Source organism: Protomyctophum bolini, assembly GCF_963924005.1.
Source record: "Protomyctophum bolini genome assembly, chromosome: 11".
NCBI classification, from domain to species: Eukaryota; Metazoa; Chordata; class Actinopteri; order Myctophiformes; family Myctophidae; genus Protomyctophum; species Protomyctophum bolini.
Window position 1 is genome coordinate 37,134,826 of NC_137872.1, and position 13,975 is coordinate 37,148,800.

A 13,975-nucleotide genomic window follows, 5' to 3' on the forward strand; every position below is an offset into this window, starting at 1 on the left:
TAAATTAAGTGATGCAGATGTTTTAACAATCATTCTTGAGGGCGTAAAATGTTACGCTCTCAAGAGTTAAAGATCTATAAGGGTCCATTTGGTTATCAACTCTCCATCATTTAGCATGGGGACCACCTGGAACCCCCTCAAGGACCACTGGTTGAAAACCCCTGCTTTAAGATGTTTCTGAAATCTCACCAAACCATTGGGGTGCCTTACCATTCCTGCTAGCACTGAATAAAATACCAAATACATTAAAGCATTAAAATATTAAAGCATTACAATAAAATACATTAAAGCTGCACTATAACTTTCCTCTTCTACCACAGATTTGAACCTAGTTTCCTGCGCAAGTGCTGACATGTTTTACCATAGAGGTAATAGAGCCTGCATGCCTGCTTGCTCAGGGGATGAACTGAATCTTGACCATCAGGTCAAAATTCATGTCGTGTCTATAGGTGAGACCGTGACCTTTGACACCATCTAAATATAAGAGCATGGAGACAAAATGGGCCAGGCATGTGCAACTTTGACAACTGTACGTCATATGGTATCAGCTGATTCAACATACAGATTGGACGAAATTCACTTTTATTCATGAAACAGTTATATAAAATAGCAGAATAGTTACTCCTCTTCAATTGCAAAGACGTTTGGGTTTTGGTAACTGGGACCAAATGTCGACGTGTAAAACTAGATAGCAGGTGGAAGTCAGTGCAAAAATATGTTGTGACTAAGTTGTATGACTATATAATGACACAATTCCACAGTGGCTTAGCACATAAAAAGTGGAATGGCGTTTGAATACGATCCCATTATCGCAACACAAGTGGGCTATTCACAGCCCACGGCCATTATAGCCTAATTATCTTAATACGTTCTGGACGGGAAGCCCTTTTGGTGTTTCAAGCATTATGCTACACTTTAGCTATTGAAAATTTGCGGATCTACAAGCTCGTAGCAAGGCACCGAGTGCCGTGCTACGAGCTTGTAGATCCGCTATTTTTGAAAAATCGTGAAAACGTGTCGCAAATGAATATATATTCTTTCAGAGCGAACATTTTTAACTAAAATCTTTTCTACAGGGGGGTGGTGGGGGGTCCCTGGAACTATAAGATGGGGGTTGGCGGCCAATTTACATGGAACTTGACATGAAATAGTTTGAGAACCATGCACTGACAATATAGAAACATGGGTTTTTCAGAAAACTGTCATGATTTTAGAAGACATTTTGTAGAATCGGCGTCAGATCTAAATGGGTTAATAACATAACATGGCAGAGACTAGAATAGGTCATAGTCTCACTATCGTATATGTGATGTGACCACACACAGGCCATACCTCCAGAAGAGCACACATTAAATGCAATGCACTTGACAGCAGCAGAGAGTCAATCAATATTCAGATTATTACAGTTTAATTAGTCGTAGTGCAGTCTATTATTACGATGATGAATGCCTAATTGCTTCTTGACCGCACTGACCCCCTGCTGCTTTTGTTAAACACAGCAAAGGGGGGGGCTCTGCAGGGGGCCAGCTCTGTAACAATACCAAACATTGAGAATGGTGCTGTCTGGTGTTACGACTGACTTCAGTGATGTGAATCAGAGCATCACACGCACTCAGGACTCACTCTCACTCTCTCACTCACACACACACACACACACACACACACACACACACACACACACACACACACACACATAAAGAGGACGGATGGTGTTACAAATGATTAGTGATGCTGTCTGTGCTGTACCAGATAACCATGGACTACTAGCGCGCGCACACGCACGCACACTGCCTAGTATACTGTGTGATGTGTGTACTGTAGAGTACAACACTATACACATACATTACAGGCAGGCAGCAGCAGAGAGAGAGAGAGAGAGGGAGGGAGTGAGTGAAAACGGAATGAGTCAATGATAGAAAGAAGGAGGGGAGAGGAGGAGAGAGAGAGAGAGAGAGAGTGAGAGAGAGAGGCAGCGGGTTGCGTGGCGGACGTGGCGGGTCCGGTGGAGTTTGAAGTCGGCCAACTGTGGCGATAATAGAAGCGGCGACAGACACCGAACCGAGCCGAGCCCCCCCTTCCTTCCTTCCCTCCCTCCCCACCCCCAAGACCACCGTTAGGAGCGCAGGTATAACCGTCGTGATTTATCGATCTGTCTGTCCGTATGTGTCACTGTCTGTCTCTGTGTGTGTGTGATGTCTGTCTGTCTGTCTGTCTGTCTGTGCAGCCCCGCGGGTTCCTGCTTCTTCTTTTTTTTCCTTCCTGTATGTGAATGTGCATCGCTCGCTGCAGTGCACACTGCACGGCACGCTTCACTTCCATCATACACATTTGACACACTTTTCGTGCGTGTTTTGTCTCTTTTGTCTGCTCTCTGGACGTTGTGTTGTCAGCAGCACAGCAGCAGCATCACTGTACTGCTCGCCTCGTGCACGGACAGTGCGCGCGACGCAGGTAGAAGAAGAAGAGGCTACTTTTCTTCTTCACTCTCACTTTCTCTCTCCTCCTCTCTCTCTCTCTCTCTGCATGCCACTGAGCTGCTGTAGCTGCTAGCCTCCATGCTAAGGCTAGCAGCGTTAGCTCAGCCAACCAGTCGAAAGATTGCCAGCAAGCATGCCAGGGATGATTCCGTGACGTCACAAGCAAGCGGAAGTTAGTGGGTTTGCTAGACTGTCGTTAGCCTGTAATGGTATAATTTGTTTTTTAATATGGACATTTAATCAAATTAAAGATTCTTCAACAATGTTGGAGATTTTTTCTCTCTTTCCCAAATTTAGATATTTCCGTAGAGCTTGTAGATAATGAAAATGGGACGGTTAATGAAATTAAGCGGAAGCCTGCATTTCTAGGATTTAAAAAGGTTAACCATTTTGATGCAATGCTTTTTTATTTGTCAATTGTCAAATATAGTCATATTATTAAAATTATAATTATTATTATATATATATCATCCATCTTCAACCGCTTATCCGTAGTCGGGTTGCGGGGGAACAGCTCCACCAGAGAGCTCCAGACTTCCCTCTCCAGAGCAACAATAGTGACTTCCTCCTGCGGGATCCCGATACGTTCCAAGGCCAGTGAGTCGATGTGTTTCCTCCAACTGTGCCTTGGGCGCGATTCAAACTCCTATTTTAGAGCTGAATAAAAGTCGGTTCGGCTCTGTAGAGCCTACAATGTGACGTCATTTGAGGTTCGGGGGGACAGGTACCGTCCTAAAATCGGCTCTTCGGTGCTACTGAAAATTTCTGACGGGCCAAAATCATTTCAGCACTACAGCGGTAAAATAGGAGTATGAATTGGCCCTTGGTTTGCTCCGGGGTCTCCTCCCAGTGGGACGTGCCTCGACTCGAGGACCTCCCTAGCGAGACGCCCGAGAGGCATCCTAACCAGATGCCCGAACCACCTAAGCTGGCTCCTTTCCAGGCGAAGGAGCAGCGGTTCTACTCCGAGTCTCTCTCGTGTGACTGGACTAATTTTGGCCGCTTGTATTCGCAACCTTATTCTTTTGGTCATGACCCACACTTCATGACCATAGGTGAGAGTAGGAACGAAGATTGCTCGGTAGATATATATATATATATATATATATATATATATATATATATACCTGTATATATACACACACACACACCAGGACCACAATGTAAACAAGCCCCTAGGGTATAATTTTTTTATCGTACCACTGTACTGTTTTTAGTCCCTCCTATATACAGGTTTAATGTTTGTTTTTAGTTCAATGTTTGTTTTAAAAACGCCATTGACAATGAAGGGAAAATGTACGTCATCTTGTCCCTACACAAACATTAAATGCCATTAACAATAAAGAGAATTTAATGTTTGTTTTGTCACCGTTTGTTTTACATCATCATTACATCACCTAATCATAGAAACATGAGTTTAATATAATATACTTTAATATTTTAGCGCCCCTCACTTCACACGGGTGTGATTTCCTATATACAGGTTTAATGTTTGTTTTTAGTTCAATGTTTGTTTTGTAAATGCCATTGACAATGAAGGGAACATTTACGTCATAATGTACCTCATTACGTCATATTGTCTCTTTATTGTTAATGGTGTTTAATGTTTGTGTTGGCACCGTTCGTTTTACATCACCTAATCAACATGAGTTAGACTTTAATATATTAGCGCCCTTCACTTCACACAGGTGTGATTTTTTTTTTTACAATACAAACGGTTTAAAAAAAAAAGACAACTTTGTCTTCAAATCAAGGCAGAAGGAGTCTCTGTCTAGACTTTGAAGCCCTCCCGCTGCTAGAACACAGCACGCTCCGTCGTGACGTCCCGGCCGCCTCCTTGGCCGTGGTTGGCGCGTTGTGAAGGAAGCAGGCAGTGAGCCGACCGTTGTGTTTAGTGCTGTGATAAACAAGATGGCCACTGGCTGCTAGCACAGCTAGCTACACGGACATGGCAGCTTGCCCTGTCTTTGTATACCACAGGAGCAAGCATTTCCCTGCTCTCTCTCTCTTCTACCCTTTTCATTTCCATTTGCTCGTTATTATAACAATAAAACACACTTGTCAGAGAGTCACAACAACACCTGGAGTGCACTGTCCTCCTCCTGTTGTACTCAAACGCATCCCTTTTTTTTTTATAGCTTTGCAAATTGTTTCACCAGAACCAGAAAAGAGAGAAATCGGATGGTTTTGCGTGGTGACTTATTGACGCTGGCTGCTACCTGGGCTAATATAGTCGACAGGTATGCATGCATTAGCCATAACTTTATGCTTTATTATTATTGTTGTTATTATTATTATAATGCACTACTGAGCGCAATCATCCCCAGGTCTTATTCGGGAGGGTTTATTATAGAACACTCTAAGGTTCGTTGCGGCGACTTTACTGTCGAAGGTGTGCGTGTGTTTGTGTTTATATCTATTTGTTCTGTCAAGACATGTGGTGCCCTTAAAACGTTATGGTCTGTTAAAACAAGCTTCCTGCAAACTTTTCCTGAGCAGTGCATGCAGACGTATACAGACAGGCCCTGTGTCAGGGACAATGGGGCTTTTGTAACGATAGGGAGAAATGCAATGGCACATTTATAGTTTTAGACTTTGAATTGATAATTTTCACAAGAGTGGGGAAGATGCTGTTATTCTAATTTTCTGTTTGTTTGTTTGTGTTTGGATAGCCTGTAGGCCTTTGTAGTTATTTATTTTAATCATTACTGTACATGGATGGATACTGTACATGGATAATATATTACTGAAGGTTATTTTGTTGCAGGGCGGCCTATTTGTTTTTGTCAGTATGTTTATATGGGATGATTAACTTACTGCCCAACAGCTGACACCCATGCAGTTCCTTAACAGTACTCATTTATAATAATTTAGTAAATTATGAAAATCAGGGAATCGGGTCATACTAATATTTTTAACTTGAAATGAAAACTTCTTGTCTTAATGTCGATATATTCACCCAGTAGGACAGATGTGATGTTGGTGACTCAGTTCTATTCTCAAGAAATGTTGTGTTCTCTGACATTTATAATTTTGAAACATCTCTCCTATAACTTTTGTCTTTTGTCTTTCCAACACCCCCCATCCATCTCTCCATAACCACATCTCTTCCGCTACCCCACTTTCCTCACTTTTTCTGATTCTCAGGTGTGGCTGGTGACCCCATCGCGTCCCGCTGTTTGATCATCCCCGGGCCCACCCAGGTGTGCCATCAGGTAGACTCCACCAGATCCCAGCAGGCAGAGGAGGAGGAGGCAAGGAGACCTGCACCTCAGCCCAGACCGCTCTGAACACAGAAGGACCAATAGAACTGTTCACACTGCCACATTCCCACTATTAGATCAGGAGGGGGAGTTACAGGAGAAGGAAGAGGCCCTTCAAAAGGCTCGCGCAAACCCCCAAGTAGGAGGAGGAGGAGGGAAGAGAGAATTCTAGTGTTAAATTGGGAGGAAGGAGGAGGAGGAGGAGGTAAACTCCTGCCCCCGCCATCACTGCCAGCCAGCGCCGCCTTGCTCCCCGCCTGCCATGACGGAGCTAGAGACGGAGTGTCTGGGCCTCAGCCTGGCGCATCCGCTGGCGTCCGACTGCAGCTCTCCGTCCTCGCCCCTCGACCTCCAGTCGCTCGACTGCTCCGGCGCCACGATCTCCTCCGACTCCTCCGACGATGACGACGACGACGACGACGACGACTGCTGCTGCCTCGCCTCCTCCTCTCCCACCCTGGCCCTGCTGTCGTCCGACTGCCCCACGCCCACCCTCAGCTCGCTGGCGGCGGCCGACATCGCCGAGCCGCTGGTGATGCTGCCGTGCGTGAAGAGGGAGCCGGGCCTGGAGGACGACGACGGCCTGGAGGACGGCGACCTGCTGGAGCCCATGATCCGGAGCACCGTGGACCTGTCGGAGATCCAGCCGCTGTCCACCGCCGAGCTGTGCCACGACCAGATCAAGATGGAGATCACCGGCCTCGACTACATCAAGTCCGAGCACCTCCACGGCAACCTCCACCACCACCACCACCTCCACCATCTCCACGGCAACCACCCCCTGGGTCCCTTCCACCACGCCGACGTCACGGAGCTGGACTACAAGTCTCACTACGAGCCCAGCCTGGTGTTCGACTACATTTCCCAGGTATGAATGAATGCAACACCGCGCGCGGCTCTCTGTGCAACGGGGCTCTCTGACTGTGGCGTCTGTCTGCAGCTGCAGTCACTTAACGGCATTCTGTGTTTCTAATTGTGCAACGTTGTAGGCTGCACAGGATAGCCAGGGTTTAGATTACATTACAGGGTCTGCCAAATGTACAGTCGTGAATGTTACTCTGCTGTTAGATTGGCAAACGTATAAAAGCCGGATCTAAACGCATGTATTTCAACAAGAACCCAAATCGCCGGGCTCTGCAGCCAATAGATAAATGATCGGGTCCTTCTGTACCTGGGCAGCTGTATGTTTTTATTGCCGCAGCAGCAGCCACTGTATCCCCCCCCCCCCCCCCCCCAACAACCTGTCCTTGAGCAAGGCACGAGGCACTGAGTCACAGAACTGGTGAAACGTGTCCATGTGTCTTGACTGTAACTCTTGTGTCTTAAATGCGAAGACACAAATTCCTAATTACACTGTGTGTGTAATATAGCAATTAACGTGGTTTGAAGTTGAACTTCCAAAATGAAATCCAACGTTTTTTTTCCTCCTCTCTTGGCTCGGCAGCCAGAAAGTTCTCCCAGTCCCCAGTTATCCTGAAAGCGACATAATTACAGCTCCCGCTTGTCATCTTGCATGGGCAAGGCCTGCCAAGATGGCTTTAAACATGTACATTTTTTTCTGCATGTGTCTAGACTAGAATTGCCCCGAGATGAGACGGTATGCGCTGTCACTGCCACTCGGAAATGATAGAGCAAGGAATACGTACGGGAAACTCTGTATTAATCGGCAATCCTTGTTAAAGAATGAACGCAGACCGGCGATGCCATTAGCCATTCGTCCAGGGAGGCACCTTTTTTTTAAATATTGCCTGTGAATAGAATGTACGCACAGACAGTATCACAGGACTCTTGGTTGATTTCACACGTGTAGTGTGATTCCTCTCGCCTTTGTGCCGGTTCTTGATAACATCTCTAGAATATAGTCCAAATTGGCTGACAGCAGCGGGAGGTGTCGGCGGTGAAAAAATTGACTACTCAAATGAACTGCCGTCACTGCATCGTGTGTCGCAACAGCCGCATAATTTGTTCTCTTGTGTGGAAAATTCCACCAGCCCACAGTAGCCCTTTATCCCACTCAATTGTACGCTCTGGGCCCAAACTTGACCTAAGACAGGTGATGGCAAAGCACACGTCCCGATGACTTGATGACTGGGAGGTCCACCTACAGTACAGACGATAATACACACACACACACACACACACACACACACACACACTCAACCCCCCCCTCTGGTGTCAGCCGACCGTCGTCTGGGTGTATTTCAAGCACTGTCTCACATTTGAAATTTTAGGAATGCAGCTCACACTCAGCTGACTTAAGATCAGTTCAAGACTAAAGGTTTCAGGCAAGCGGTGGCAGTAGTGAGCAAACATGGTCACGGTACCCAGACAACAGCTGAAACAAATGATACTGATTAAATAGTACCTTTGAAAATTGCAGGGCCAGCTCTTTGTATATTATGCATAAAAAACATGTTTTTACATCAACTTTCACTATACTGTTCTGACAAGAGCTGATGATCATGCTGGCAACCTTAACCCATTTAGACCTGAGGAGGATTCTACAAATGTCTTCTAAATTCTATGTCAGTGGTTCTCAAACATTTTCATGTCAAGAAAGGCCCAAAAATATATGTAATAGGCCGCTGACCCCCATCTGAAAATATGTAGTTCCAGGGACCCCACAGAAGCAAGGCTTTGAGTTAAAAATGTTCGCTTTGAAAGAATATATATTCAAAGATTTGCGCCACATTTTCACGATTAAAAAAAAATAGCAGACCTACGCTCAGAGCGCGGCACTCGTCATAGGCATAGCGCTAGCTTGTAGCACCTGCAGAAAGCAGGTAACATCCCATGTGTAGTCCTCAGGTTAACTGAGCAGTCTTCTGCGTCTCTCTGAAGTGCAGCTCTCAGAATCCATTCTTTATTGTCACGTCACATTACCTAAGTGAGGTGCGTGCAATTCTTATTTGTGCAGCCTCATCATTGCTCATCATTGCAAACCCGAGGACGATTCTACAAAATGTCTTCAAAATCATGACCGTTTCTATGTCAGTGGTTCTCAAACTATTTCATGTCAAGGACCCCTAGAATTATTATGTATTTGGCCTCCAACCCCCATCTGAAAATATGTTGTTCCAGGGACCTCCCCCAGAAGCAAAGATTTGAGTTAAAAATGTTTGCTCTGAAAAGATATATATAATCACGATTTTTCAAAAATAGCAGACCTACAAGCTCGTAGCGCGGCACTCGGTGCCGCGCTACGAGCTTGTAGATCTGCTATCTTTCCCAAAATGGGTTAAAATAGATAGCCGGAGAGTTTACTCCGCTCCAGCCATGTCATTGTTGGGGTACAGTCCCATAATTGACACCCTGTATATACAGTACTTACAGTTTAATTGATCCCCTCCTTATATCCCTGTACACCCACATCCTTTCGCAGACAGTCACGCATCACAGCATGACTTGTAGTGATTTACACTGAATGCTATGCCTATTATGCCATACCCAGACATTAGGGATGCTCGGGTTCAAGTGGGTTTGTGAAAACTACAACCCATATTTCCTGTTTTTTTTTTTTTTGCCACAAACCTCAGGGGTACGTGACGTTGTCTTGTACTTGTTTGCTGTGCTTATAAAGCGAAAGTTTGACTAAAGAAAGAGAGAGAAGAAAACCAAAATTTTTTATTGATCGATCCCAGGCTATCCCTCACCCAAGTGTCATCCACTCAGCAGCACATGTTCTGGCTCTATTCTTCCCACAGGAAGATGTCAAATTGTCCATCACACATCAACCTGTTTTGTTCAAGTTTCAAGTTTATTGGTCATTTAAAATAAGCACACCTTATACAATGTATTCGGAGGTTTTTTTGTTGACCAAAAGGGGAGTGTTTGGCAGAAGCCTCAGCTTATATAATGCCAGCTCTTTTACCGGTAATATTCAAAATAGCTATAAAAGTATGAAAATACAAAAAAAACAACACAAAAAAAACCAAGACATTCAGTTCCACTCCTTTCACACCTGTCATTCATGTTGCTATACTTGTGTTCACATTCAGTGTTCTGTTACAAATTGTCTTACCATTTTTGTATTGCTATTTATATTTGTTAATTTGTATACCTTTCTTTTTTCTCGTGTTGAACTCGCTTTTTTGTTTTCTGGCATTCCGCTGCTTGTTATTTGTTTTATTTGAAGCACTTTGGGTTGTATTTTATGTATGATAAATACATATAATATATAAAGTTTATTATTATTATTATTTTTATTATTTGATGGCCTAATAGTCTAATTTGATAATCACCACTAGATGGCCACCTTGTACTTTTATTTAGGCAAATACCTGCACAACATTAAATGTTTTGCCCACTCCACTGAACCCAGACATTTTGAGTAGCCTAAAGTTAGTTTTATGTTAGAAATGTTAAGTATGGTGTGGGTCCCCAGCATTTAGAAACTGTCGGATGCTAACTTGCATATGTTGGGCAATTTTCATAATAGCATAATAAGCTGGGGTACCATTAACATCCTATAAGGCAACATTTCTTTTAATCATTATGCTTTAAGTAGCATGTGACGGGTCAAACTAGGGGTTTTTCATGATTCTGAATCAATTGCAAGCATTGGTTTTGGGCTAAATGCGGCCATTGCCACTTACACTGATGTGTACGCTTTTAGCCGAAGGAGTGTTTTTCGTGCAAAACGAATGCTTGCAAATGTTGAAATGTTTGCCTTATATAGCATGTTAATGGTACCCCAGCTTATTATGCAAATTATGAAAACTTCCCAACATATGCAAGTTAGCATCCGGCAGTTTCTAAATGCTGGGGACCAATGCTTTTGTAATATATAACTTAAGGGTACTCAAAATGTCCAGTTTCACAATGGGGCTCTATGGGCTGGTTACCTGTTGACCTTTCCTTAACCCATTTTGGACGGGTCGGGAACCCCTTTTGGCGTTTCAAGCATTGTGTTATACTGTACTTTAGCTATTGAAAAATAGCAGATCTACAAGCTCGTAGGTCTGCTATTTCTTTTAAATCGTGAAAATGTGGCACACATATATTCTTTCTGAGTTAACATTTTTAACTCAAATGTTTGCTTCTGGGGAGGTCCCTGGAACAACATATTTTGAGATGGGCGGGGTCGGTGGCCAATTACATATCATTTCTGGGGGTCCTAGACATGAAATATTAAGCACTTGACCACCGATACAGAAAACACATAGGTATTTCAGAAAACGGTCAGGATTTAGAAGACATTTTTTTAAATGTCGAAGCCAGGCCTTAAATGAGTCATATCTGTCTGTGATTTATATCGTTTGGTCCTTGTTGTAATCGTTTCCCCTCATTGTTTCCAGGTGTCGGACACCCTGGAGTACATCAAGTCGGAGCAGCACGCGGACCTGCAGTACTACTACGCCACGGAGCTGTGCTCCCTGAAGTCGGAGTACCCCGAGGCCATCCTGATGCACAGCCACCTGCCGCACCACCACAACGGCCTGGAGTCCATCCACATGGCGGAGCTCCGCTCGGAGCTCAACAAGCTCAACGCCATGCCGTCGGCCATGTTCGACGGCATGGTGAAGCTGGAGCCGGAGTTCGGCGGGGGGGCGGGAGAGGGCGGCCTGTACGAGCTCCAGCCCGCCGCCCGGGGGTCCTCCGGGGGCGGTCCGGGCGGCAGCGGTGCGGCGGGTGGCGCGAGGGGCCAAAACTCCGCGGCGGCGGCGCGGAAGCCCCGCAACATGCAGGGCGAGAAGCCCTTCTGCTGCACGCTGTGCGGGAAGAACTTCAGCACGCTGGGCAACCTCAAGACGCACCAGCGCATCCACACGGGCGAGCGCCCGTACGCCTGCTCGCAGTGCGGCAAGAGCTTCGGCCAGGCGGGCAACCTCAAGCGGCACCAGCTCATCCACACGGGCCAGAAGCCCTACGTGTGCGCCCACTGCCCCAAGGGCTTCACCAAGGCGGACGACCTGCGCTCGCACCAGCGGCTGCACACGGGCGAGCGGCCCTTCGGCTGCCCGACGTGCGGCAAGAGCTTCGGCCAGTCCAAGGAGCTGAAGGCCCACCAGCTGAGCCACACGGGCGAGCGGCCCTACTGCTGCCCGCACTGCGGCAAGAGCTTCTCCAAGGAGAGCAGCTACCGCAGCCACACGCAGATCCACACGGGCGAGAAGCCCTTCACGTGCTCCCAGTGCGGCAAGACTTTCAGCAACTCCGGCGTGCTCAAGACGCACGAGAAGATCCACTCGGGCGTGCGGCCGTTCGGCTGCAACCAGTGCGGCAAGAGCTTCGGGCGCCTCGGCCACCTCAAGGCCCACCAGCAGATACACACGGGCGAGCGGCCCTTCGCCTGCCCCCAGTGCGGGAAGACTTTCAGCCAGTCGGGCCACCTCAAAGCACACGAGCAGATCCACAAGCGGGAGCGCTCCGACGCGGGCAGCACCACCAGCAGCAACAGCAGCAGCAGCACAATGGACAATGAGAGCAGCTAAAAAAAGTTCAAAAAAAAAAAACGAAAATGACCAACTCTTTGTCTGTACCCTTTAAACCTCTCGAGAAAAAGTATTAACTCTTTCTTTCTTTTTTTTGTTTTTTTGTGTTTCTTTTCTTCTTTTTTATTTTTTAAATAAATGCTATATATATATAAATATATATAAATATAAATATATAAGTATATGTTCTGTTTGTTTTTTTTCTTCCCCTTATGCCTTTTCTTAAATCCTTTCATACCTTTTTATGTGCTCTTTTTTTGTTTTTTGCATTCTGTAATCGGGGGAAGGGTTGACTGATTTGCTCTTATGCAAGTGTCTCTGTGCGTGTGCGTGCGTGCGTGAGTGAGTGTGTGCGTGCGTGCGTGCGTGTGTGTACATACGTGTCATGTACTGTGCGGCTGTGTTACTGAGGCGTTTGTAGATAATCATTTTAACAGGTCTATCTGTACCATGTTGAGTATAGAGGTGCACCGATACCTTGTTTTTTTGTTGTTTCTTTGTTCGTTTCTCTTTGGTGAACCACGTCGTCGAAGACGTGGAAAAAAACGCTTATTTTGCGGTGTCGTGCCCACGACACCGAGCACAGGACCATACAACGCTGACCAACTTCTTGAACTTTATTTCCTTTTTTTTTTGTTTTTGTACTTAACAAAACCAATACCGTGTACCAAACGTTTACTGACCCGAGTACAAAAGTACTTATTTAGGAAGTACTTGCCAACACTGTGTGCCACGCGTTTTGCTCAGTCACCAGCTCAGTATCCATATAACATTCAGAATGTATAACCTTTTGAGTACTTGTCTGAGTGTGTGTGTGTGTGTGTGTGTGTGTGATGAGAATGATGGGACTGTATACTGGACAATATTATGGCAGAATGCATATTCCTTGGTGGAAACTGTGTCACGAAACGGTTCTTTTGCTTGGTCTTTTGATAAAAAGCACATTCCCTTTCTATTTTTGCAGCAGATAATGATAGTCCTTGTTGCTAAATGAACCATTCCAGTATCACTAGGCCGGTAACACTCAGTACTTTGTTGTATTCCAGAATCAATGAGCACTTCAGCCTCTCGGTAGATGATGTCGGTATCGGTGCATCGCTAAAAGTGAATACCGTTTCCCCCCACCCCCGCCCCGCCCGCTCGTGTCAAATGATCTCTCACTGTGTACAAATCTTCTATTGATAACGTGTAATTCATAAAAAAGCAAAAAAAAAAAAAAAAAAAAAAGCATCATTGTACTGGGAAAAAAAAGAAATTATTAAAGAAACTAATGGCACGTCTGTGTTTCTCCTGGTTTTATGTGCGTCATGCTGTTAGTGGATTGTGTTGTTGGCTGTCTTCTCACTTCTCTGGGTCTTTGGCTGTGCTGAAAGAGTTGACCATATCAGTCCCTTTTCATTCATTGTGGTGCGTCGTAAACAGGCAACACAATTGTCTCATAATTGGACTCGGGACAAAGCAGCTTGTTTTGTTGAATTTTATTCCTCAATTTAGCAGACAAGGAAGAGATTAGTGTGCTTAAATCACAGGCCATACATATCCGCTATACCTATCAGATAATACATCAATTAAATGCATATACTATGTCTAGGTATGGAAAAGAATATATTCTATGTAATAATGATAACAGTTTTGAAGTTATGACAGACATCCAGTTGTATCGTAACTGGTTATTTTATTTTCTACTTTACTTGCATATTACGTGTTAATCTTGGCGTGAACGATGGCCTTTGATTTCAAGCGTTGCAGAGATCGATGGAAACGGTGTGTGTTTCCAGACCAGAAAACCTTTTAAAAAAGG

The 13,975-nt window shown here is 45.2% G+C and overlaps 1 protein-coding gene across 2 annotated transcripts; it reads left to right on the forward strand.

Annotated features, from left to right (window-relative positions):
* The first annotated feature begins 1,950 nt into the window (after positions 1-1,950).
* On the forward strand, positions 1,951-13,838 carry LOC308324497 (uncharacterized protein). 2 transcript variants are annotated; one of them, XM_080776543.1, is made up of 3 exons: positions 1,951-2,125; positions 5,625-6,608; positions 11,038-13,838. In XM_080776543.1, the coding sequence occupies exons 2-3, from the start codon at positions 6,003-6,005 to the stop codon at positions 12,172-12,174; spliced, it is 1,743 nt and encodes a 580-aa protein (XP_080632669.1). In that variant the 5' UTR covers positions 1,951-2,125; positions 5,625-6,002; the 3' UTR covers positions 12,175-13,838. The 2 variants fall into 2 exon arrangements, with proteins under 2 accessions (XP_080632669.1, XP_080632670.1); XM_080776544.1 differs by lacking the exon at positions 1,951-2,125 and adding an exon at positions 4,584-4,717.
* Positions 13,839-13,975: the final 137 nt, after the last annotated feature.

Bases quoted from the DNA above. Each gene is read 5' to 3' on its own strand.
- LOC308324497 (XM_080776543.1), top strand. From the start codon at position 6,003: ATGACGGAGCTAGAGACGGAGTGTCTGGGCCTCAGCCTGGCGCATCCG. The intron at 6,609-11,037 runs GTATGAATGAAT...CATTGTTTCCAG, and splicing joins TGTTCGACTACATTTCCCAG to GTGTCGGACACCCTGGAGTA.